The sequence below is a fragment of the Phalangium opilio genome, unplaced genomic scaffold (genome assembly GCF_054372755.1).
Source record: "Phalangium opilio isolate 3A_F unplaced genomic scaffold, DU_Popi_V2 ptg000048l_1, whole genome shotgun sequence".
Taxonomy (NCBI): domain Eukaryota; kingdom Metazoa; phylum Arthropoda; class Arachnida; order Opiliones; family Phalangiidae; genus Phalangium; species Phalangium opilio.
Window position 1 is genome coordinate 2,201,596 of NW_028324170.1, and position 25,284 is coordinate 2,226,879.

Genomic DNA, 25,284 nt, shown 5'->3' on the forward strand with positions numbered 1-25,284 from the left:
GAGAGAAATCAAGCGTCCCCTTCTGCCTTTCCCCGTTCTTAACACCAACCCCCCTAAAAGGGGTCGGGAATACAAAAGATCTTGTGTTAAAAAAGGAAAGATATATCTTAGCTTTAGCGTAGGATGTAGATTATTCCAAACCCCCCCCCCTCTTTCCCTTTACCATCTTTCTCCATCGGAGAAAAAAGAAGCTCAAGAGGAAAGACTTTCAGAGAAAATCCTTCGAAGGGGGATGAAAAGATGGTGATTTGGTTCCAGTTCCTTTTGTTTTAGGTTACGTTACTTACATCTACATTTTTTTTTATTTTAGTTTAAGTAATTTTTTGTCAAGAAATTCTTTAACCAATCGTTCTATTGTCAGAGAAATTTTTCTCAATAGATGATGGCTTTAATTTATTGGAGAAATTGTAGCTATTTGTTAGGGACGTCTTTTTTTATTTTTTATTAATATATATTTTTAGTCTGTGTTTCGTATTAACGTTTCTTGGACCTCGTTGTTATACCCCCAACTACGACTAGGGGGATTTGCCCCCAAACTAAAATAAAATACTAGACAGGCCAATTTTATTTGTACTACATTAATCATTTTTTCCCAGCCCCTTCTTTACCCCCCCCCTCCCCCGAAATTCCATGACACAAAAACAATGGCTAGCTTATATTAACGGTCTTAATGTCTGTCTTTTTTTCTTTCTTCTTTGTTCTGGGTGGACTCTTAAGAGTTGTCATATGTCGGTTAGAACTAGTTGCTTAGAATCTTGTCAAATTGATAGCTTGGGTTCAAAAATGCGAAGGACTCTTAAAAGCGAACTCATCAAGCTAGAAACCCGGGGGTATATCCCCGCACCCATAAACCCTCCCCAAAAAACCCTGGGGGGTTAGGAAAGAAATCCCTTTGTAAGCCGAATTCCATCGTTATACTTTATCTGTTATCCTCTGAAGGGGAACAAGCCCCCCGGTTCGAAATCTCCAGGGGCAACAGAGGGAAGAAAAATATATAGAAGAATCCCCCCAAAAACCCAAAGTGGTCTCCTAGATACATTGATACATGTACGAGGATTTTACCGTCTGCTATAAAAATCTGTAGTATATAGACCAACATTCTTAGATTGGGTTAAATCTAGATAGACGTTTGATATCATTTTTGGTATATTCCAAGTCTGTAAATGTTCAAGGAATTGAAGTTAATACTGCCGTATATTAGAGGGATGCAATATATGCCTATAGAATGTTGAAGAAAGAGTTACAGTAGCTTTAGACTCTATTAGTTCATTTTAAATGGACATTGAGAAAAAATGTATAGCCCAGTGCGGTTATTTTTTTTTATATTTTTACTAGAGAGAAATGTCCAATTTGGGGCGCGGGTCCGAGATTCGCCGGAGCGTTAACTCGTTTCGCTGGCCACGGCCCACTTTGACATTTTGAGAGGTGCATGCTGCAGGGGCAAGCGGGGGAGGGGGAAGAGAAGCAACTCTCTGCCCAATTGCCCGGCATCAACCAACCAAGCAACCCCAAGCGCCCCAAATGCCAAAAGTTCTATTAGAAAATGGTTTTCCCAAAACCCTAAAAGCTCTCTGACGCGTAAGTTTCAAATGGCTCCAACATCGCCGCCGCGTTCTACACTTTATTTTTAAAGGAGCAATGAAATTACCTCGGAATCATTTCCTAACCGATTGAACCTTAAAATTCATTAAGGAGAAACGTATATATAACTTATGTTTATTTTTCGAAAGTTCACTTGTCAAGGCTTTATTTCAGTTCAAGGGTCATAAAGGCTTAATGAAAAGGGCAATATCGTATATTATTATATCTTACTTTAGTGTTATTTAATATTTAAAGCTGTAGGTTGTTTATTATTTATATTTACAATATCGGAACTTGTATTAGATTTAGGCACTTCACACTAACCTTTACGGTTTGTTTGTTTAACATATAATGATTGTTTTTAATATACTTTCATCGTTTTAAAAATTTATAAACAAAGACAGAGTGGAAATTTATTTTTAGTTAGTATGGGGTTACTTTATTATTTAATTTGCTTAAAAACCTTAGGTTAATTTTGGCCTTAGAATGTTTTAAAAAGGTTTCTTAGAAAAGCTAACAAATAAAAAAAAATGGGGAAACTCTTGTAGTTATTTACTCTTAAATAAATACTAGGTAGAATCCAGGGTTCGTACTGAACCTGGTCAAGCCACCAGGGATTTTAAAAATGATGCAATGACATCAGGGATTTGAATAATTTGGGAAAACTTGCAAAAATCTGTTAAGGGTAGTCTGGGAAAATCAGGTATTTGCAAAAGTCTATTAATAAATTGTCTGAAGATATCGGTATTTTCAAAAATCTCTGGAAATCAGGAATTTGCAAAAATCTGTTAGGAATAATCTGGAAATATCAGGAATTTGCAAAAATCTGTTAGGAATAATCAGGAAATATCAGGAATTTGCAAAAATCTGTTAGGAATAATCTGGAAATATCAGGAATTTGCAAAAATCTTTTAGGAATAATCTGGAAATATCAGGAATTTGCAAAAATCTGTTAGGAATAATCTGGAAATATCAGGAATTTGCAAAAATCTGTTAGGAATAATCTGGAAATATCAGGAACTTGCAAAAATCTGTTAGGAATAATCTGGAAACATCAGGAATTTGCAAAAATCTGTTAGGAATAATCTGGAAACATCAGGAATTTGCAAAAATCTGTTAGGAATAATCTGGAAACATCAGGAATTTGCAAAAATCTGTTAGGAATAATCTGGAAACATCAGGAATTTGCAAAAATCTGTTAGGAATAATCTGGAAACATCAGGAATTTGCAAAAATTCTGTTAAGTATAATCTGGAAATATCGGTATTTGCAAAAATCTGTTAGGAATAATCTGGAAAAACCAGGGATTTGAAATCACTTACATTTCTTAGGAACCCTGAAATGGAAGAAACCTTGGGATATATATAGTAAACACGGTTCGAGATATTCGGTTATAGCGTTGAAGGTTCTGTAACTCCTTTAGATATACTTGTACGTATATGCGAGGATGCCCTGATCTTTATTCTTAAGCCTCGGTTGGTTATCGAGTCAATGGCCTAGCACCTCTAAGGCAAAGGAAGCTCTACTAGCTCATATTCAATCCGCTCAGGACAGGCCTGGATTCTCCTTCCTGTGGCCCTAAAGGAGCGATGAGGAAGAAAGATGAAAATGGAAGAAACATCGTATAGCTTTTGTTATTTCAAAGGCAAATAAAAATAATAGAGTGTGCGTTAGTAAGGACAGAGACCGTTCAACGTTGCCTCTGAACCAACGAAAAAATATCTTTTTACCATGTAGAGTGTTTTTTGGTTTACCAATGAAACTAGAGAGACTGGAGCTCGTCGTGCGCGGGAGTCGCAGTGTGGGTCGCTATCTACGTCGTCAATAGCACTTTGTTTCTATGTTCATTGCGCATGACGTCACAGGCCACGGTTTCCATACCTCCTCCCCTTTAATTCAAGCAGAATGGCCCAGAAAATTACCTGTTAAAGATTCCAAGTGGAAGGCTTAGCTGGATCGTGTTCTCGCTATGAATGAAAGTTTACCTTTCAGCTTCCGTTGTGCGCTTGCGCATCTTTCTCTGCCCTTTCATTGGTTGAAATGCGGTGAACCTGATACTAGAAGTAAAATATAACCAATACATAAAATAGTAAAGCTGATTGCTAGAACCCTGAAAGTGCCTCGTTTCAACTCCCATTCATTATACCCTCTTTGCTTAAGGCTTTCATAAACCCCCGCGTTCAAGCTTCACTTTTAGTTATTTTTATTTGCCTTTGGTGTCGTTTTACCCTATAGGACACGAGAGAGAAATTCAGCTTCCCGTTTCTTTCATTCTCTGTCGAAAAGCTATATAGGCCTATCCTAGATCCCGGGGCCCCAACGCCCACTATATAGTAAAGAAGGCCTAAGAGTTACTTCGGGGCATTAGATCGGCTAGTATTTCTGGGCTCTTCTCAAATTCTCTTTACCGGCCGCCGTGCCAGTGTGCTGTACGGCCTTTCTTTATTCCGTACTCTTTTGAGCTATTTTTTGGCAGCTTCATCTTGTACTCCGCCGCTAGACACTAGTTTTCTTTGACTATAGTTTCCTCTACCATAAGTAATATAATAACATTAAGTATGTCTTAAGAAAAGTTTCTTCTCATAATAGGGTTTTTTGCATCTAAGGGCATCGCAAATAACTATATCATATTGCTAGATCCTTAAGGTGCTATTCGGCTGCAGCTCAACATCTAGCTGGGTTTGATGGCTACTATACAGGGTGTTTCTGATAAGTTTGCCATAAATTAAGGAGGATGCTCTTTAGGAAATCGATTTTGAGTCGAAAATGTAAGGTCTTTCTCCATTTTACCGTACGTTTCAAGTTAAGATTGCACAGTAAATTTTGATTAAGAAAATGAAAGACAATGATTTCTAATTTAACTTATTGTTGTTACGTTACTTAAACTCTACATCATTTCCAGCACTCTCTCTCTCTCTCGCTTTGACCATCATGAAAATATTTTTAGCTTTCAATTTCCACCTGCTTCTGAAAGAGGAACCATAGTCAGGGTTGTAACCTTACCTGGAAATCCATTCAGGCAAACGGGATTTAGAACTTGACGGAAAATTTAGCGAATTTCATATTGGTTTGGGTAATTTTCTTGTATAGTATACATAATTTTCAGACTGATATGATTTACATCAGGAGTCTTGGTACTGCCATAGAGGATGTACAGCAGAGGAGCAGACAGTTGTTTTAAGTTATCGTTAAATCTTTTGGAGGTACTTCTGGCACTCGATTTCTTTTTAGGCACTTTATTATCACTCTCCGCCTCTTACAGTAAAGCAGACAACCATTTTCAACCAATCATGATACGTCTTGTACAGAAGGCAATCAACCAATGGGAAAAAACAGGAAATGAATAGTAAAAATTTGGCAAAATATTCCCTTATGTATTGCTACTCCTCTACTGTTTATCTTCTATGGTACTGGACTTTGTCCGCCAAGTAGCCTGGCCTGGCATCAATCCTACTTTTATGAAAACTATATAAGTAATATATTTTTTAAACCACAACATTGATTCTGACTTACAAATACAAATTTTGAAAAATGCCAAATATTATGGCAACCCTGATAATACGCTAGTGAGTTGGTTCAGCCAACTTCTCAAACGCTATAGAGAAATCTTCCTATGGAAGAACGCCTTTAGGGCTTTAGTTTTTGGTCAGTAATATGCCCCCTTGTCTTTCGGGAAAGTTTAAACTGACTGTTTGAGTTTCTGACGTGAATAACGAGTTCTTTTGAGAAACTAAATTTCCAATAGTCGCCTGTGTGTGTATACTGTGTATACACTTTTATTTATATAGATATATATATATATATATTACAAGTCCTTCAAAGACCATATACAGACGCTAAATCAGCTTAGAAAAACGAAGTTGTTTTTTGACCTACCACGTATTTATAGGAAAACAAAATTTTGAAAAATTGGTCTACTAGAAAAACACATCAACGACGCGAGAAGTTTCTTGGTGGTGGTGTCACATTAGAAGAAGTTTATTTTTGATATTTGGTAAGATTTTTTTAAGGTTGGGACCATAAGAGCCCATGCAGGCTTAATCTGTTAAATCCGTGCAGACTTGAGATATTTTTTTCCCTCAGTTGTAGGGTTGGTTTTCGGCAAGATTTTTATCTCAGATTTCTGCTCGAGAATTTCACCTTCTTCTATTTCTTATTTTGTACGTGATCAATTTCTCGGGTAACAGCTATATAAAATAGAGAACTTGGGAAAACCGAGCCTCTTCCACCAATTTCTTACTTTTTTGATATAAAATATCATCATTTATTAGTTACTATAGGATTACCTGTAAGTTAAAGAAACCTTCTTGCGCGAAACATGGGTCTTAGAAACAATGTAGAGGTACTGTACTAACTAGCTTTGTCAATTTACCAAAATATACAGGGTGTTTCTGATAAGTTTGCATCCATAAATTAAGGGGGATGTTCTTCTGTTCGTTTTTGAGTCGAAAATGTAACTTCTATGTCCATTTTGAGTCGAAAATGTAACTTCTATGTCCATTTTGAGTCGAAAATGTAACTTCTATGTCCATTTTGAGTCGAAAATGTAACTTCTATCTCCATTTTGAGTCGAAAATGTAACTTCTATCTCCATTTTGAGTCGAAAATGTAACTTCTATCTCCATTTTGAGTCGAAAATGTAACTTCTATCTCTATTTTGAGTCAAAAATATAACTTATATCTCTATTTTGAGTCAAAAATGTAACTTATATCTCCATTTTGAGTCGAAAATGTAACTTATCTCCATTTTGAGTCGAAAATGTAACTTCTATCTCCATTTTGAGTCGCAAAATGTAACTTCTATATCCATTTTGAGTCCGAAATGTAACTTCTATATCCATTTTGAGTCCGAAATGTAACTTCTATATCCATTTTGAGTCCGAAATGTAACTTCTTTATCCATTTTGAGTCCGAAATGTAACTTCTTTATCCATTTTGAGTCCGAAATGTAACTTCTATATCCATTTTGAGTCCGAAATGTAACTTCTATATCCATTTTGAGTCCGAAATGTAACTTCTATATCCATTTTGAGTCCGAAATGTAACTTCTATATCCATTTTGAGTCCGAAATGTAACTTCTATATCCATTTTGAGTCCGAAATGTAACTTCTATATCCATTTTGAGTCCGAAATGTAACTTCTATATCCATTTTGAGTCCGAAATGTAACTTCTATATCCATTTTGAGTCCGAAATGTAACTTCTATATCCATTTTGAGTCCGAAATGTAACTTCTATATCCATTTTGAGTCCGAAATGTAACTTCTATATCCATTTTGAGTTCGAAATGTAACTTCTATATCCATTTTGTTTACCCTAAGGGACACTGTTTTCGAGTTAAGATTGGATACTGTATTTTACGGATGACCCCTTAAATTTAATTAAGAAACTGTTCAAAATACAATGATTTATAATTTAATTAAGGGGTCATCCCTAAAACACTCCATCAAATCATAGTTATGTTAATTTGGTCGCAAAATATAATTTCTTCTTTCGCATGCCAATTTCCAAAATTCCACGAACGAACCGAGCAGTAAATTGTTATCGCGAAGAATTTATTCTTTACGTTCATTATTAAGCTTGAAATATTATTCCTAATGACTTTTAATTAGTAACCCAGTTAGGAAATTCTATCAAGTAAATAAATACCTTAATTGATAATTAATCCTCCTTTGAAGTTAAATTAATGTAAATGCAAGAATTAGGTTTAGAATTTGGTCTCGAGTAATTACAGTCTTAATTGATTAACCCCCTCCCCCCCTTTAAACCAAAATTAAATTAATTAATTAAAGATAGGTAAGTTCTGAAATTAGAGTAGGATATAGGGTATTTGAAAAAAATAAAATAAAAATTAAACTAATTAAAAATAGGTAAGTTGTGAAATTAGAATATAGGCTATCTGAAATAAAGAAAATAAAAATGAAACTTCCCTTAAAATGCAGGAAAGTTTTCTAAATTATAAAATAATTCGGAAACACAAAAGGTTTTAACCCTTTTACATCCTTTAAACTTGTACGCAAATTTTTCAAACGTATTCCAAGAATTTTCCTTCTGTATTCAAATCCCTTCTCTCTTTCTCACTCTCTTCAGTCAATACTTTGATGTAGAACCACTTTTATACCGTGTCTCCCGATTCCCTAAAGAGGTAAACCCAAATAGACCTTGTCTTCATAGCAACAAACGCGATATAATAACCCTTATCAAAGTCTGACAATAACTAGCTCAAAATTTACATTGAAATAGCCCGTATATACACATCTTTCTCTCCTAAAAGTCAAACTATCCGAAAACGAGAGTACGGCGCTTTTGTGAAAACTTGGAATAAAAAGTTTGGATAAATTCCAGACTTTTGCAATGCATTTCGGGTAATATATATTGCTAAGAGAGAAAACGGGTACGGGGAAAAACCTTTAATTTGCGGTTGTTTTCGGGAACGAGACCAGAGTCAATTTGCAGCGATGTCAAAGGTTGAAAGAACATAGTTTCTCGGTTCTCTTTATTGCCAAGTAAAATTGACTGAAAGGGTAAAAATCCGATGCTAGAAAACGAAAACTCTGGTTTTCTCACTCCCGCCCTAATTGATTCTCAAGCAGCAGCATTCAGTTTCTCTTCGTACTGCGTTTAATCAAATTGATTTAAAAAGTACAAAGGCGTAAGGGTATGTTTATAATCAAGAGTTGTTCCCCGTATTAACTGTATTGTTTCAAATACCCCGAACAGAAATAGAGTAGAATTTGGAACGCATTTTGTATTTCGATCCGCGAATATACTATTTTTTTTCTTCTTATCCCTTCTATGGCGGATATCGTAAGGATATTACTCCGCCGTAATATTAGAGGTAATTTGATTTTGAGTATAGACTGTGTTTACTGATGTTTCGGGAATTCAATTGTTCCGCAGTTTCAGCGAAACTTTTCACTCAAAGAAGGGGAAAAAAGTTCTTACAACTTTTATTTACGCTCAATATTTTGGATCTAGTCATATACAGGGTCGAAAATGTTTTATGACATTTTGAACAAGTTATGATTGAAGTATTTTACCCCTTAAATTTAATTAGCGTTGCCTTTTAGTTTTTTAATTACTTAAATTGAAATTCTAGGGTAGAATAATTTATTTTTTAATTGAAATAGCGTAAAAAATAATTAATATATCAATTGGAACCATGTTTTTATCTACAATGTTAAAGAAAATCCCAAGCAATTAAGTTTCCGTAATGGACACTACGCGTTAGGCTTCTCCGCGAAGCACAGGGTGGGAGTACTCCCATTGGACGAATCCATCACGTGGTACTAGGTATCCAATAGGGGTACTTCCCAGTGATTGCTTTGAGGAGAAGCCTAACGCGTAGTGCCATCCATTACGTTAACTTAATTGCTCGTATCTTTTTTAATATTATAGATAGAAACATGGTTCCAATTGATATATTCATTCTTTTATACGCTCTTTCCATTAAAAAAGATAATATTATAGCCTGAACTATCCCTTCGCTTAAATAAATTACGTATATAGATGACCTTTTTAGTTAAGGATATCTTGTTCACATCTATTCATGGGTCTTTCTTTTATTTTTTATTTGGTAATATCGGAACATTAGTACGTGTATTAAGTTGCCGTGGTTTCCGTAAAAGTCTATAGGAAATAGGCCTAAAAATAGGCGCTAGAAAAGACTTGATTGATGAGAAAGAGAATTGGTTTCGGTCTGCTTCCGTCTCTTCCGATATTTTTTCCCAGAAACACACCACGAATAAAATAAATTTATTGTTACGCTCGAATATTTCACCGATATATTTGGATTGAATATAACGTCTGAGGAAATATTTTACCCTTTATATTTGCGTTGGGTTTTTGTATTAATATTTGATTATTTCAAGCCTTGATTGAGATAGGATAGTATAATCAATATCGTTACATACAGGATAATTTGGTCTATCGTATATTCAAGGAAATTTCCAGGAAATATTGTTTAACAAGAGTTATATGTCGTTTCAAAGTTGGGGTTCATGTTCGCGATTGTATACTGTAAATAATGCCTATTGTTTCTGTTTGAAGCTCGTTATCTTAGACCCTATTTGAGCCATAGGTCCTTTTATTTGGTATCGTTGTGTAGAGGATAATTAGGGATATTAGAAACTCAAGGGATTTTCCTGGAAGTATTGTTAAACAATAGTTATGACTTTTCAAAGTCATCAAGAGCGACTCTCTTCAAGTATATGAAGCGTGGCTAATACGTCCTACCATATGTTTATAAGGTATGTTCCCTAAGTATGACACTTCGTATTGCTAGCTCTAGACTTACAGCTCGAGCTAGTTCGAGGGATTACGACAAGCGAGAATTGATTGGCTACACTCTGTGGTTAATTTTGCAGTCCATCTTCTCCTATTTAGTCTGTACTAAGCCTCAATTTGACAGCGCCTCACCAGGCGTCGCTTTACCTCGAATCTATGACCTAAATCACTCACTTCATGACAAACTCCAGTTTGTAACCAGTGACAAACTTATGGTCAACATATCTTATGAACTTATGATCCTACTAGATACTACATTAGAAATCAGATAAAAGAGTTAACTCTCTTGAAAACACGAGTCGAAAATCTCGATATCTTTTGATCTTGAAAGAGAAAAGACTACAAAGACTAAATCCTTTTCTTAAACAATAACAACAACTGACCCATCCTTAGAATTAAGACTGACCATAGAAGTCCAATAAAGGAACCTTATATAGTTAAGTCGCCTTTGTATGGGAGGGGGGGGGATTTTGGGAACCACCAAAATTCCCTTTGGAAATTTTAGCCCCATTTCTTCTGTTTGATTTATATACAGGGTGTTTCTGATAAGTCTACCATAAATTAAGGGGAATGTTCTTTGGGTTGAGTTGAAAATGTAATTTCTATCTCCATTTTACCACAAGGGACACTTTTCAAGTTTAAATTGGTGGAGTATTTTACGGATGACCCCTTAAATTTAATTAAAAACCTGATTAAGACAATTATTTCTAATATGATTAAGGGGTCATCCCTAAAACACACATAAAATCATAACTCGAAAACAGTATCCCATGTTTCAAAATGGAGATAAAAGTTACATTTTCGACTCAAAATCGTGCACCCAAAGAACACTCCCCTTAATTTATGGATGCAGACTTATCAGAAACACCCTGTATATATAAAAGATAGGAAATTATATACCATGTACACTGGAAGTTATCATTAAGTTTCCACGTGAATTATTAACACTCTGTACTGGAAAGCTTCAGGCTAAGAATAGGGCAAAATATCCTTGGTTTTCTATAGAAAAACGAATCTTTCTAAGAGAAAACTGATCCATTCTGGTAACCTGAATGGTATGGTCTTAACCGGAAGTCGTTTTCTGCAGTAATCTTTTATTCAGTTTCGTTCCATGGACATCGGATATATATATAGCGTGACGTATTTTAGCCTTGGTTTATCTTATGGTTTCATCTGGGGGGGGGGGGAGTTGGAGGGGCCATGGAATCGATCTACCATAATCTCTATAAGAGCTTAAGGATGGGGCAATATCCCCTGAAACTATAGCAGCTCGGTGGCAAAAAGTAATTACCTTTCTATATATATATATATATATATATATATGTTGGACGGTTGGTGCTAGCGAATTTCCGGATAGGTTGTGGGGGCTCGTGCCCCACCCCTCTTTTCCTTATCGCCTGTCTGTCCTTCCCAACACTGACTATACACACACACACACACACACACACTCGGTTGGTTAAGGGGATAGAGCCCCTGATGTAACTAGGTCAGGGGTTGATGGGCACTTAATTAACAAATAGGCCTAACATCCCCACACTGTGCATGCAGTTGTTGATGAAAACATTTATTTTGTGCCCTGATCGAAAGTTTAAGCATGGATATTAAACCCAATAGGAGATTGGTAAACGTGGTATGAGATTTTATTTTTCGATGTTATGTGTCAGTTGATGAATTTCGATCTCCAGCTTACGCGGTTTGATCGAAAGGTGATTATAGGGAATGGGAAGGGTGCATTATATCTAATGTCCATTCGACCAACATGATGTACAAATATTGATAGACCTTTTCTAATTAAAATATTTTTAATTATTTTTTATCAATATATAATATAAAATATAGCATATGCTATGTTTGTTGAAACAAATTATGTAGTCAAATTTTCTAAATCGAATTTTATAATTCAGCCAGGGATAGATTTAATTTTAGAAGTAGGAATGGAGAACGGTTAGTATTTACTTCAGTCCGATTCATAACCCATTATAGAGCCCCTCCCTCCAACAGGTAACATAAAGTTTAAATTATCTTATTGGCTCACTGAAACTTTGTTTTGATGACGTTGCTGACGCGAATGGCAAAAAAATACGTAATTCCTTTTTACCTCTGTCGCTATGACCCGCCTCTTCTTTCATTCCCCTCCATCCCGTGGAAGGGGGTCCGGGACTTCAACGCGCCCCCAGACTGCTCTGCTCTCCATTCCTACTTCTAAAATTAAATCTATCCCTGATTCAGTGTTTAAAGCTAAGTGCGCTGCGTATGGAGCGTAAAAATTAGTATATGTATATATTCAGGGTATATCAAGGTCTCTTGATATTAAGGTATACTCTCCCAAAGCTGACTACATTTCTCGAGTTACAAAATACTTCATTACTGGTCCTCTTTTGTGTTACGATGCCCATGGTTTCGAGTTTCATCTGACAAAAAAAAAATGTTTTCTTTCTACTTTCTCTCAAGGAACTCTGGGTAATGGCGTAGCACCGTCGTCGACTTACCACCTGCATCTGTTTCCTTGTCCATGCGAACCCGGTTATTTCGAATGCGATCCCCCAGGAGGAAGTGGATCCCCCCAAGAAGGGGAGACGACCCCGCCGGAATTTGTCAACTGCACTTGCATACCAGAAAAATGGAGATGCGATGGTGATTCCGATTGCAGAAATGGAACCGAAGAAGAAGGATGTGGTAAGAATTAAACTTCAATCAATTTTAAATCCACGCATGCGCTAATCGTATACTACCAAAATGGTCTGCTTAATTTCCAATCGAAAATAGTCCCCTTTTTTATGTTGAAAATTTCCATGGGTTTAGATACCTCCTCTTTTGGGTTTGAACAGGAAATTAATCAATCTTAGGTTTCGCTTCGGGGGCGCTCCCCCCTCCTCCCAACGTCTTTAATCTCTTTTCAAAGTTCCTTTATGTGCATTCTTAGAAATATAGTACGTTAGAGGAATCTTCTTCAAATTTATCAACTTTAGGGGATTTGAATTAATTTCGGAATTTATTGTTCGACTATTGTTTCTTAAAGATTTTCAATTTCTCTTCAGTTTCCTTCTTGATTCAGGGTTGCCATAGCACCTGGAAAAAACCCTGAAGTACCCGTTAAAGTCAGGGATTTTAAAAAAAAAGTGCATCAGACAGGGAATCTAAAAAGAGTTTTTAAAGCCATGGTATCATTAACAGGGTGATTCAATAATGGTAGCCCCCAGAAGTCCTAAAATTCCTATAAAATCCCATATTTTTTTAAAAAATGTCTTATAAAATCCTTTATTTTTGGCTAAAGTGGTCAAGTCTTATAATTCCTATAAAATCCTATATTTTTAAAATGTCTTATGAAATACTTTATTTTTGGCTAAAGTCGTCAAAAATCCTAAAATTCTGAAAAACGGTCCTATAATATCCTGTAATTCCTATAAAAAATTCAGAATTTGACTGGGGGCCTTGAGTGGATTAAATAGGCCCTTTTGAGTCCATAGATAGAAGTTGGCATTAATTCAAGTCATGAAAAACGGCTCTAAAAAATCCTGTAAAGCCTGGAAAAAAATAGGGAGAAATGTTTGAAATTTGTAACAACCCTTAATTTTTCTTAGAACTTCTTTCCTCTCATTTCTTCTTTCTTTAGTTCATCTCACCCCATTTGAAAAATACCTCTCTCTCGTATTTAGGATATAACAAGACGGCCCAAGGGCTCGTAATAGTAGCCATATCGTACGAGTGAATAGCCCCTCTATACCCTACCCTAACGAGTGGATAACCCCTCTATACCTTACCCTAATGAGTGAATAGCGCTATCTTTTTCAATGCTTAAATGATTTACCGTGCATAAAATCAGAGTGAATAGCCCCTCGATTCCCTACTCTAAACAGTGATTAAATTATAACCGTATAAATTTACTTATGCTGTAATTCTAATATTCCGGCGAATCGAAGAACAGATAGTTTTTAGTGATAATCCCCTCGATGAGTTTACAACATAGACTTATGCCGATGCACACTTATCGCATCTTATAAATTTCTAACAAGGACTTATGCCCAGAAACTTTTGAAAGAGAAAGTTTAGTTATAGTGATTACGCATTTTAGTAATTATCCCCTCGAATTACCTTTAGCAATGCTAAAATGATCAGAAGCATAACGCCCATTGAACACTATGTTAGCTCTGTCTAAACCCACATTTGAATTAACCGCCAAAACGTTCCAGTCAAACATAACATAGATGAAGATAGCTACCGAACGAGAACGAACCACATGAGGAAACGGGGAAAATCGTTATCTATTTAATTAGCACATACATAAAAAAAAATAAATATGAAAACCCCAAACATACAAATTCATAAGTATCCGACCCCACAGATAAAAATTCAAAAGTTTCCCACCCCACAGATTAAGAGGTACCCCACCCCACATCACCCCGACATTTTAGAGATAAGAATAAATAATAAAAAACTCGAGGTTTCTATCAAGTCTCTATGGTTGAGTGGGTAGAAAGTTTGTCTGCTACGCCAGCGGCCCGGGTTCGAATCCCGGGTCTGACCTGAAAAAATTTTAATTAAAATTAAATCTCTAACCGAGCCCAGTAACCCCTATGGGTGGGTTGTGGTAATATAAAGTTCCTTTTAAGCTAAAATCTGACGATAACGAAGCGACAACCCCGGCCACTACTACTACTACTACTACTACGACGGCTCGGGTCAAACTAAGAGCCTATCGTATACTACGATATGGCTAAAAAGCATTATTTCATCCTGAATATTATTATCAAATCAAAGCGAAAAAAAAACTCAAAAAGATATACGGCATCATCCAATGTCTTTTTAAATTCGTTTTATCTTATTTTAAGCTTAATTTACATCGTTGGCTGAATTTACAGACTACATTTATTCACCTAAAGTCCTCTTAATACGCTTCTAGGTTCGTTCCCAAAATTTGGTATACATCTTGTAGTTAGTTACCGTCTTTTTAGTGGCCAGGTAATTGTATTTACTCTGGAAAACTCCTAGCGTATACTAAACTAGCTAGTGTCCATTCTACTTGAGCTAACACGTACAAAAGCTATCCAAAGGGAGCCGGAATTACCTTGCTTTTATCATCAACTTTATTAGCTGGAATTTAGTCCAATACTAGTCGGCGAAATTTTCTTTGATGTTTCAATCCTAGCTCGTTTCTCTTGGTATTAAGGTAAAAGTGGGGGGGGGGAAAGGGGTTCCGAGAGGGGTTCCAGGGGAATAATTGCGCTAACTTTCTCCGATAGAAACACTAACTTAATTTTGAGACTTTCAAGACGAAGTCTCAAAGCCAAACAAAGTTTCACTCCCCTGTGTTTTGTTTTAAAAAAACCTCCAAATATCTTTTCTTTCTGAAAAATTTACAAAATATTCGGTAAAGTTCAGTGTTTAAATTCGATTAGGAATTTATATGGAAATTTACGCAACGTCTAGAAAAATATTATACTATATAATTATTATATAAAGATATTAATTAGTTTAATTAATGACTATAAATTAAAATATATATATAAGTAATTTATTTTCAAAGAACTTTAAGTAATTTGAATATATTAATTAGTTTAATTATTGTTTAAATTCGATTAGGAATTTATATTCAAATTTATGCAACGTCTAGGAAAATATTATACTATATTATTGTAAAGATATTAATTAATTAGTTTAATTAATGACTATAAATTATTTAAGTAATTTGTTTTCAAAGAACTTTAAGAAGTAATTTGAATATAAAATACCACCTCAACTTATGTACTTTGTAAATTTAAAGATAATTTATGCAGTTGTTAGATTTTTTTCACATCCACGTGTTATTTTCCCGCCTTTTTACTATATTCCCGCCTTTAAATCAATATTCCTTTAAAATCATTGAGAGTAAATCTTTGGTGACATTTTTTATTCCTTCTTTCTCTTGTAAAGAGTAAGGAGTAAGATATGGAGGAAGATGGGGGGGGCTTGCTAGGGGATTTTTCCATTAATCGATTCTTCTTGCAACCCCCGGCCAAGAAAGTCAATCGTTTTTTAGTTTGACAATTTTTTTCTGGCTCCATTTTGACAAGGTTTGCGCGTGCCAATGTTCCTTCCCAAAAGAGAGGTTAAAGTTTGACAAGGTGGTAAACATTGTTTAAAAAAAAAGAGGAAAATTGCTCCTTGCCTAGGATTAGCATTACCCTGGTGGGTTACTTCGTTTCGTACACCAGTGTATTGCAAGGTGAAACACTTCTACAGGGGCCATAGGATTAACATGGGCTTATTTCACCCTGAATGGTGGCTTTACCCAAATACTTCCCATTGAATTAAGATAACCCCTGTTGGGTGACTTCACCCGAAACTTGACTAAAAATATCAATTTAAACATTAAAATCAAATTTAATCTTGATTAAATTAAATTAATTATGGAATAAATTGTCCGTGAAATAGGGTAAAATAGTCATTATTATAATCTTAATTTAAATATTTAGTTTATTACTTGTAATTAATGAGAAGTTATATTCCCTTTTTAAAGTAAGGGGGTTGTCCCCCCCTTTTGAATATCATTAACTGAAGAGTAGTTTTTTCTTTGGGGTTCACTCGTTCGACCCCTGACTTTTTTCTTTCTTTTTTTTAAAAAGGTTCTAGGTTCTTTTAGGGGCCTTCTTTTATCCTAAGCCTTTGTCGTGGAGCTACAGTAGACTTGATCCTCTTAACTCGATTCCTCCCTCTTCCTCCTCCGTCGAACCCCAACCCCCCACCCCATTTCCGTTGAAAGGAAGGATTCCATAAGATCTAGGGGTAGGCTTTGGAATTGAAGAAGGGTCATCATGAATATTTCACTTGGAATTGATCTCTCTTTTGGAATACTAAGCCTTGGTCCAGATGGATGAGGGGGATATCATTCAAAGGGGGATCTACCCCATTTTTTCTCATTTCTTTTATTTTAACTTCTCAATTTTTTTTTTTTTTTTTTTTTTTCAATATTTCTTGGAATCCATTCTGAAATTTGAATCAGAATATGTATTTTCTTGAAAATTGATTGAACATTTTCATTTATTTTTGTTTATGCTGGGACCCTATCAAGATGTTAAAGGACTATAATAAGTATTGTCTACAATTTTAGACAGATGTAGAATTTCCCTAACGAAATGTCTACACTAGAGAGTTGATAGACATAGACATTCAGTAGATATTGGAAATGATTTGCGATATATGCAGAATTTCTGTACAGACTAGAATATTGGTAGACATTGAGTAGTTATTATAATAGTGTCCTGAAGGAAACGAGACCTGTCTTGTAAAGTAATTGCAAAATTGATACAAAATGGAAAGACAAAAAATTGTGCCTGGTTTTAGGAGCGACCACTTGGGTCCCTTATCTACTTGTACTCCTTCTTCTCAATATTAGTTTCAACCTGGAAGTGTCAGAGTCACGTGGTATGGCGTCAGGTCGCCCTTTATTATTCAATTTCCCTTTTGGGCCAACTCTAGAGTCTATAGTGTGCATGCAGTACAGTCATTATTTTTTGTTGATATTGCTCTTATAGTTTTCTATAAAAATTCAATCATTCGATAGTGGAAAAAAAATTCCCAGTAGACTAATTCGACCTGAAACAAGAGCCGTCTCTATCTCTTCCTTTCATTTTATTGCCTTCAAAAACACGTCGTTAAAGCACGAGCTCGCGCGATAAAGTTGTCGAAATTGTCTATATAAACTGTTTCTATTGAAATCACGTGCGTTATCTTTTTCAACCTTTATTTAGCTGATAATTGTAATGTTACCAAAGGCGGGAATGAACTTCGCTCGAGTTGACATCGAAGTAGCCTATATTTACCTCGGGAAATCTTCTTCCCTTCGCATCTTCATCTTTTCCATCGGGGGTTTAGTTTTTGGCGGTAGGGGGGGAGCCCCCGCTTCTCCGGGGGTGTTCAGGGGTTTAGGGAGAATGAGGAGGAAGTACTCCATCTATCGTTAGCCCCATCTTGGCAACACGGCCCCATCTCCAACTTCTGATCCTTGGAATACCCTTATAACGGAATAAAAAAAATTCCGGTAAAAAGGCGGGGAAATGGGGGGGGGAAGAAGTAGAAAAATCCTCGAATCATAAATTTAAATTAGGTAGCCCAGTATTCTTTAGTTTTATCGCGACTCAGTGGAGAAAAAGATCCATCCACCTACATGAATTTATTATACATTATACCATGAGTATTGCTGACTAAACGCATCCATTATGACTTTATTTATAAGAATTCCATACGCTGTTCGAGGTCAAAGTTCAGGGAATTTTTAATTTTGTATTTTAGAGGTCAGGGAATTTTTTATTTTGTATTTTAGAGGTCAGGGAATTTTTTATTTTGTATTTTAGAGGTCAGGGAATTTTTTATTCTGTATTTTAGAGGTCAGGGAATTTTAAATTTTGTATTTTAGAAGTCTGTGAATTTTTAAAATTGTATTTTAAAAGTCAGGCAATTTTAAATTTTGTATTTTAGAAGTCCGTGAATTTTTAAAATTGTACTTTAAAAGTCAGGCAATTTCAAATTTTGTATTTTAGAAGTCCGTGAATTTTTAAAATTGTATTTTAATAGTCAGGGATTTTTTAAAATTGTTTTTTAAAAGTCGGGAAATTTTTAAAAATTGTATTTTAAAAGTGAGGGAATTTTTAAAAATTGTATTTTAGAAGTCAGGGAATTATATATCTTAAACGATTAGGGAAAAGCCAGGGAATATTTCTAACTCTGGGTAAAACGATATACCAAAATACTAATATCATAGTTTTATTTTTAAAGATGAATTTTTAATCAAACCTTCTAAAATATTCTGCAATATTACAGATGAAAATATAATAAATTCATGTATGTACTGTATCATAGCGATACCTCACTCCATTTTCTCTTCGAAGTTTGCCTTTTTGGGGTGTTTTTCGCGGAGATACCCAGCCTGCATTTTAAAGAAACGCTTCCAAATAATAAAAGAAAAAAAGCAAAAGCAAAAACTGTATACGATGAAGGATGAAATGGATAAAACACTCCCTTGTTTTTATTCCAAATTTAAAATTTTTCTTCTTTTATTCATCTTGGAAGAATGAATAGAGTTCAAGGCAAGGTACGGCCTTACCTATTTAGAGAGCGTCACCTTAAATCTTATTCGACGTTTCTTGAATGGACATTAAAATCACGAGGTAAAAAAAAAAAAATATACCCTATTTCACAATTTTTTATTTTTTTATCTTTCTTGTCTATTTTGGAAAAATATTTCTTCTTCAGCACGAAAACTTTCGCTTTTAGGTTTTAAGGGATTTAAATTAGATTTTTTTTTGTTGTTGGTTTTTCTTGGGAGTGATGTTGGTTCCGCAATCGTGCGTTCGCTTTTAAGAGAGAGTGCTATAGTGACAGTACTACATGTTGAAAGAGAGAGAGAGAGTGAGACGAGAGTAAGTGAAGGGTTTTGAATATTTGAATAATATTATAGCATCTGATCTTTTGAGAGATTGAAGCCAGGGATTTTAAGGTTAAAGGTCTGGTCTCGCTGCAAATTATTTCCACTTGAATTAGGGCCTATCTCTCGATGGATTAATTATGTCTATCCTTTTAGTATATACTCTGTAAAATTTAAACCCTTTCGCTACAAGGCTTAGTTGCGGGGAAAAGTTAAAAAGTCAACTAAGGATTTTTTAAAAAATGGATGAATAAAGATCAGTGAATTTTAAAATGAACGAAAAAATATCAGGAAATTTTAAAATGAGCGAAAAAAAGATCAGGGAATTTAAATATTGGCGAAAAAATTATCAGGGAATTTTAAAATGAGCGAACCAGAGATAAGGGAATTTAAAGATGGTGAAAAAAGATCAGGGAATTTATCAAAATATCTGAAAATTTAAAATTGGAAGAAAAAAGATCAGGGAATTTATCAAAATATCTGAAAATTTAAAAATTGACGAAAAAAGATCAGGGAATTTTAAAATCAGTGAAAAAATTATCAGGGAATTTAAAAAGGGACAAAACAAAGATCAGGAAATTCAAAAATGAGTGAAAAAAATATCAGGAAATTTAAAAATGAGCAAAAAAAATTTCAGGAAATTCAAAAGTGAGCGAAAAAAATATCAGGAAACTTAAAAATGAGCAAAAAAAATTTCAGGAAATTCAAAAATGAGCGAAAAAAATATCAGGAAATTTAAAAATGAGCGAAAAAAATATCTGGAAATTTAAAAATGAGCGAAAAAATATCAGGAAATTTAAAAATGAGCGAAAAAAATATCAGGAAATTTAAAAATGAGCGAAAAAAATTTCAGGAAATTTAAAAATGAGCGAAAAAATTTCAGGAAATTTAAAAATGAGCGAAAAAATTTCAGGAAATTTTAAAAAGGGAGAAAAAAATAGATTAGGGATTTTAATTTAATGGTGAAAATTTCTGGGGTTTATATGATAACCGCCATCAACGTTGACCAGTGTTCCATTGCTCAACGTCGCAATAACAAAATCTAGCTCGGTTTCTCGTCCCTGTACCTGATTGCCCGTAATTTCCGAAAGGTCAATTTTACGTCATTCGTGCCACGGCGTTCTAGGGGGTTTCCATTTTTTTTTTTGAAAGATCAACAAAAATAAAAATACAATATAATCGAGAACCGGGAATTTTTGTTTTAAGAAAGCCAGGCTTAAGTCGACTTTAATAGGCCGCGATACGTCATTTCGTTGAACGTTTACAACCAATCATTTCCCGTACCCCCTTCCACGTCTTAAAACACTAGTGTATGTTCAACTTGAACTTCCTTCCAACAAAATTGAAACTAAAAAAGAAAAAAAAATGAAATACAAGTCAAAAATAAAAAATTGTTTTTTGAGTGTAAACGAACGGGTATGACTTTTTCTTTCTATGGTTTTATCTTAGCCATGGTGTGGTACGCGGACCAAAAAAGAAATTATTCTTTAAAGCGTGAATATAAGGGGTTCGGCTTTTTTGAGCTCGACGCGGGGTTTGAGAGGTTCGGAGGAGGAAAGGGTTTTCTCTCTCTTTTTATTTTGTATTTTAAACTTTCTTCTCTTGGAGAAAGAGTTACTTTATTTGTCGTTAAGCTATCCGAGCACGTTTCCAAGCTCGATTTAGGTCGCCGTATAACCTTTAACCCTTTCTTCCCCCTCGCCTGCCACCCTTTCCGATTCCATACTATACGCTTCATGAACGAAATAGATTTTTAAACACACCATACCCTGCAAAATAAAAAAAAAGAAATCCTTCTAAAAGAAAAGAGAGTACGTTCGTACAGTAAGCCTTGGTTGCATGGTCGCTAGGGTTTGCGAGGATTCAAGATGCTTCGCTACGTACATGCTTTAGCTTGCTTGCATTTATTTTACGGAGGATGGAGAAATTTAGGGATTTTCTTTATTCCAGCGATGCTTGGTTTCTGTTTTCGAACCAAAAAAGAAAGAAGAAAGGTTTACGAATTTAGTTTTGCGTTTCGCAATGTTATATACATAGTTTTAAAGCTAGAAAGATTCATACCATTTACACAAGGAGACTAAGCTTGTGGACAAGAAAGGTTTGCACGACTACTTTGTATTACAAGTAAACCTCGCCTCCTTGTGTAAATGGTATGAATCCTCCTAGTTTGAAAAGAATTAAAGTCAACCGAGATGTATAGCTCGCTAGATCTGGTTTGATTACAACAACATCAAAAAAACAACTCGATCTGGTTTTGATTACAACTGTCAACAACATCAAATAAACTCTTTAATTTGAAAGTGGGGGTTATTTGCTCAGTTAGTTTTGCGTCATCTCTTTACAATCTGAATTATTCCACAAGGTGTTCCAAAAAGGAAGGGTGGTAGGACCGCGGTACAGTTGAATTGGTTCTATGGGAAATCAATTTTTGAGTCGAAAATGTGTCATCTATGACATGATTTTGACTTAAGGGACAACATAAACAAATTACGTTTGGAGTGTTTTAGGGATGCCCCCACTTAAATTTGAATAAGAAACAATATTAATTTAATTAAAGGGTTATTTCGTAATCTTGGCTTTTACACAAACACATACACGAAACACTTACATAGAACATTTCAGACTCAAAATTATGGTCCAGTAGTATAGTTCGTAGATGAATTTTTAATTTTATTATACCAATAGATTCCAATGGTTAATTTGAACAAATGTAACTTTTCTAGGCTTTGCCTTAAAAGTGGGTCAAACCGCGAAAATTTAATGGCGGAGAAATATTCGAAATTAATGGATATTTTAATTGTTCGAGAACTTCATACGGTTGCGCTATAATTAACGTCAAAATTATTCTATCCCATAAACCTTCATTAATATTTATTTTCCAATTTATTTCAATTCTATGCCGTATTTAATATTTTGCAGTTGAATTTATTTAACATGCTTTTATTTCGTTGTCTTTTCAGATACCAAAACGTGTCCCACGCAGCATTTCACTTGCGCCAATGATAAATGCATCCCTAAAAGTTGGGTGAGTTCATCGGTTCAAAGTTCATTATATCTCGAGCCCTGATTGGGCTAGAAACACGTAGTTAGTATCGTTAGATAGAGTACAATTTAGGCTATAATATACTAAAAAGAGTTCAACTTATCTTTTGAATTGGTAGCGTTTAGGACCTCTCAAAGTTGATTGAAAGTTTGACCAGGCTTGGAAAATTGAACATTTTATTTTAAACCTGATTATATAGTCCTGATTAGTCTAAAACTAAATATTTATGGTTGTTAGATAGGGAACAATTAGGGCTATCACATCCTTGAAGGTTTTTCAGACATCTTTTAAATTTCCATACTTATGGCTCTTCAATATTGGTTAATCAGAAAACATTTTCAAACCTCATTATAATTTCCAGTTCTGATTGGTCTAAAACCAAATATTTAATGTCATTAAATAGAGGACAATTAGGGCTATCAAACCTTCCAAAGATTTACAGGCATCTTTTAAATTTCCATAGTCATGACTCTGCAAAAATTTGTTAATATTGAAATGTTTTTGAAACCTGATTATGCCGAGTCATGATTGATCTAGGAGCAAATATTTATTGCCGTTAGATAGAGGAAAATTAGGGCTAACAAACATTGAAAGAATAGCGTTGGAAACAATGTTAAAACATAATTAAATTCCATTTCAAAGTTTGAAGTTCAAATAGGCCTATTCAATTGTACAGAAAAAAAATAAAATAACAAAAAAGACAATACAATTTAATTGTACGTTTCAGGTGTGTGACGGCGATAATGATTGCTCTGATTCCGACAAGAACAGCAGCGGGGGCGGAAGCAATTCGGGTCTCAGTTCTGACGAAATAGATTGCGGTAAGTCGTCCCAACTCTATCGCCTTTAATTTGAATCCGCCACCATCATTGTTTAAAACCTTTATCTATTACACCCTCGTTTAGAATACCCCCAACTCCCAAACCCCTAGCTGTACCCTTTCCCCGGGGGCTTGAACCCCCGCGATAAAACTGGCGACCCGAAATTAAACTCTTGAAGGCGTCTGCTAATCGTTTCTAATAAAAGCCAGCCTGAGAGAGAGAGAGAGAGAGCGAGAGAGAGATGGGGGCAATTCCCCCCATTGTCTTTTCTACTATTTCAACTCCAATTCTCATTTCGTTTCTCTCTCCCTCCATCCCCTCTTTTAACCCCCTTCGGAATTCTTTCGACTAGTTTTATTGGGGCTTCACCCCCAGAGTGCTGACGATCGAGTCTCGGAGTCTAGCGCGCGAAAGTACAATTACCGGAACCCCCCCTTCTTTCACCCCCCCCCGTGACTTCAAATGCGTTCTTTTTAACTTCTTATTGCTTGCAATATCGTTTTAGAATTGCGCCGGACTGTTAACAAATTATTACTCTTTTGTTATAAGAAGCTTTAAGTTTTTTTTAGAGAATGTAGAGTCGTTTAAAAAAAGCCTGTATTTTGATGCAGTCTGAATAACCTCGAGTGTCGTACTTTTACTTCAAATTATGCATTTCTGGTAATATTTTAAACAAGGGTGTAATAATAGGTCAGGGAAATACTGGTAAAGTCAAGGGAAATACTGGTAAAGTCAAGGGAAATACTGGTAAAGTCAAGGGAAATACTGGTAAAGTCAAGGGAAATACTGGTAAAGTCAAGAGAAATACTGGTAAAGTCAGGAAAAACCAATAAAGTTAGGAAATTTATAAATGCACCAAAAATATCAGGAAATTTCAATTTAGTCGGGACCATTTCTTGGGTTTACTCAAATTGCAATGAACGTTGTTGAATTAAGAGGGTTTTCCAGGTTGCTTTTTACGATAAATAGGTTTTAAAACTTAATTTCCTAATTAAGAGTTGACTTGTTTATAATAAATCTTATTCTTAACAAAGATCCCTCTTAATATTGACAACGAATTTTGGTTTGGCCCAAAAAAAGTTAAAAACCAAAAACATTTCAGGGAAAACCTAAAAATGTCTGAAAATTCAAATTGACACACCCCTTGTAAAAAATAGACTAATTTAATTAACTAACCCACCCAATTTTTTCAAACTTCTTTATCGATTAAATATTAGACCGAGGCTTAGCAAATTAATTAATATTTGGGACGGAAAATTGAAAGATGACTTTCTTTAGTGTCGTTCCCTATTAAAAATGGGCTTCAATGATTGGGGGGGAGGGGAGGACCCCTTAGGCTTTGATCTTATTGGAGGACTCCCAAATATATATATATATATATATATATATATATATATATATATATATATATATATATATATATATATATATATATATATATATATATATATATATATATATATATATATATATATATATATATATACATAAAATAGTTGTCAATTATATTAAGGCGGCACAAAAAGTGGAACCATCCATTTTACTTTCACCCTTGGGTCGATCTGACAAAAAAAGAAAAGGTTATAATAATATTCGTTTTATCTTAAGGCATTGCCCAAAGCTAAGTCTAATATTATAAGAAAGAAGACGATGAGAATAAAAAATGTGATCTCAATTTAAAGAAAAGAAAGAAGAAAAAAAACTCGACTGTCAATTTTAGTCAGGGTACCATCTCTCATCGGGACGCGAAAGGCCAAAACTCATTTTATTAAAAGAGCTAAGCCTTGCCAATGAAGAATACCTACTTACTCTCTACCTCTCTTACTCCCTCTTTAGTAATTTAGGGTGCCTCTTAATTGACGAAAAAAAATTCATCCTAACGTTTTTCAAGGGGATGAAACTTACATAACCCTAATTATCAGGGTTGACACAGTACCTGGAATAGTCAGGGATTTTTAAAATGGGTGCCAGGAAAACGTGGCTGGGTTTGTACGAGACCTGGATTAGTTAGGGATTTAAAGTTTTGTCCTAAAAAGTCAGGGATTTAAAGTTTTTTCCTAAAAAGTCAGGGATTTAAAGTTTTTTCCTAAAAAGTCAGGGATTTAAAGTTTTGTCCTAAAAAGTCAGGGATTTAAAGTTTTGTCCTAAAAAGT

General features: G+C 34.8%; 1 protein-coding gene across 6 annotated transcripts in view; it reads left to right on the forward strand.

The window, feature by feature from the left end:
- Positions 1-25,284, forward strand: part of Lrp4 (LDL receptor related protein 4) — a 337,174-nt gene that overhangs the window by 276,613 nt on the left and 35,277 nt on the right. For 5 of the 6 annotated variants that reach the window (XR_016366889.1, XR_016366890.1, XM_089839240.1 and 2 more), the window contains exons 2-4: positions 12,319-12,543; positions 22,228-22,292; positions 23,038-23,131. Coding sequence is in view for 4 of the 6 variants with exons in the window: in XM_089839240.1 (XP_089695366.1) it covers positions 12,319-12,543; positions 22,228-22,292; positions 23,038-23,131 (384 nt within the window). In the remaining 2 variants the exon portion in view is untranslated. The remainder of the gene's footprint in view (positions 1-12,318; positions 12,544-22,227; positions 22,293-23,037; positions 23,132-25,284) is intronic. The other variant, XM_089839243.1, reaches the window with a different exon arrangement.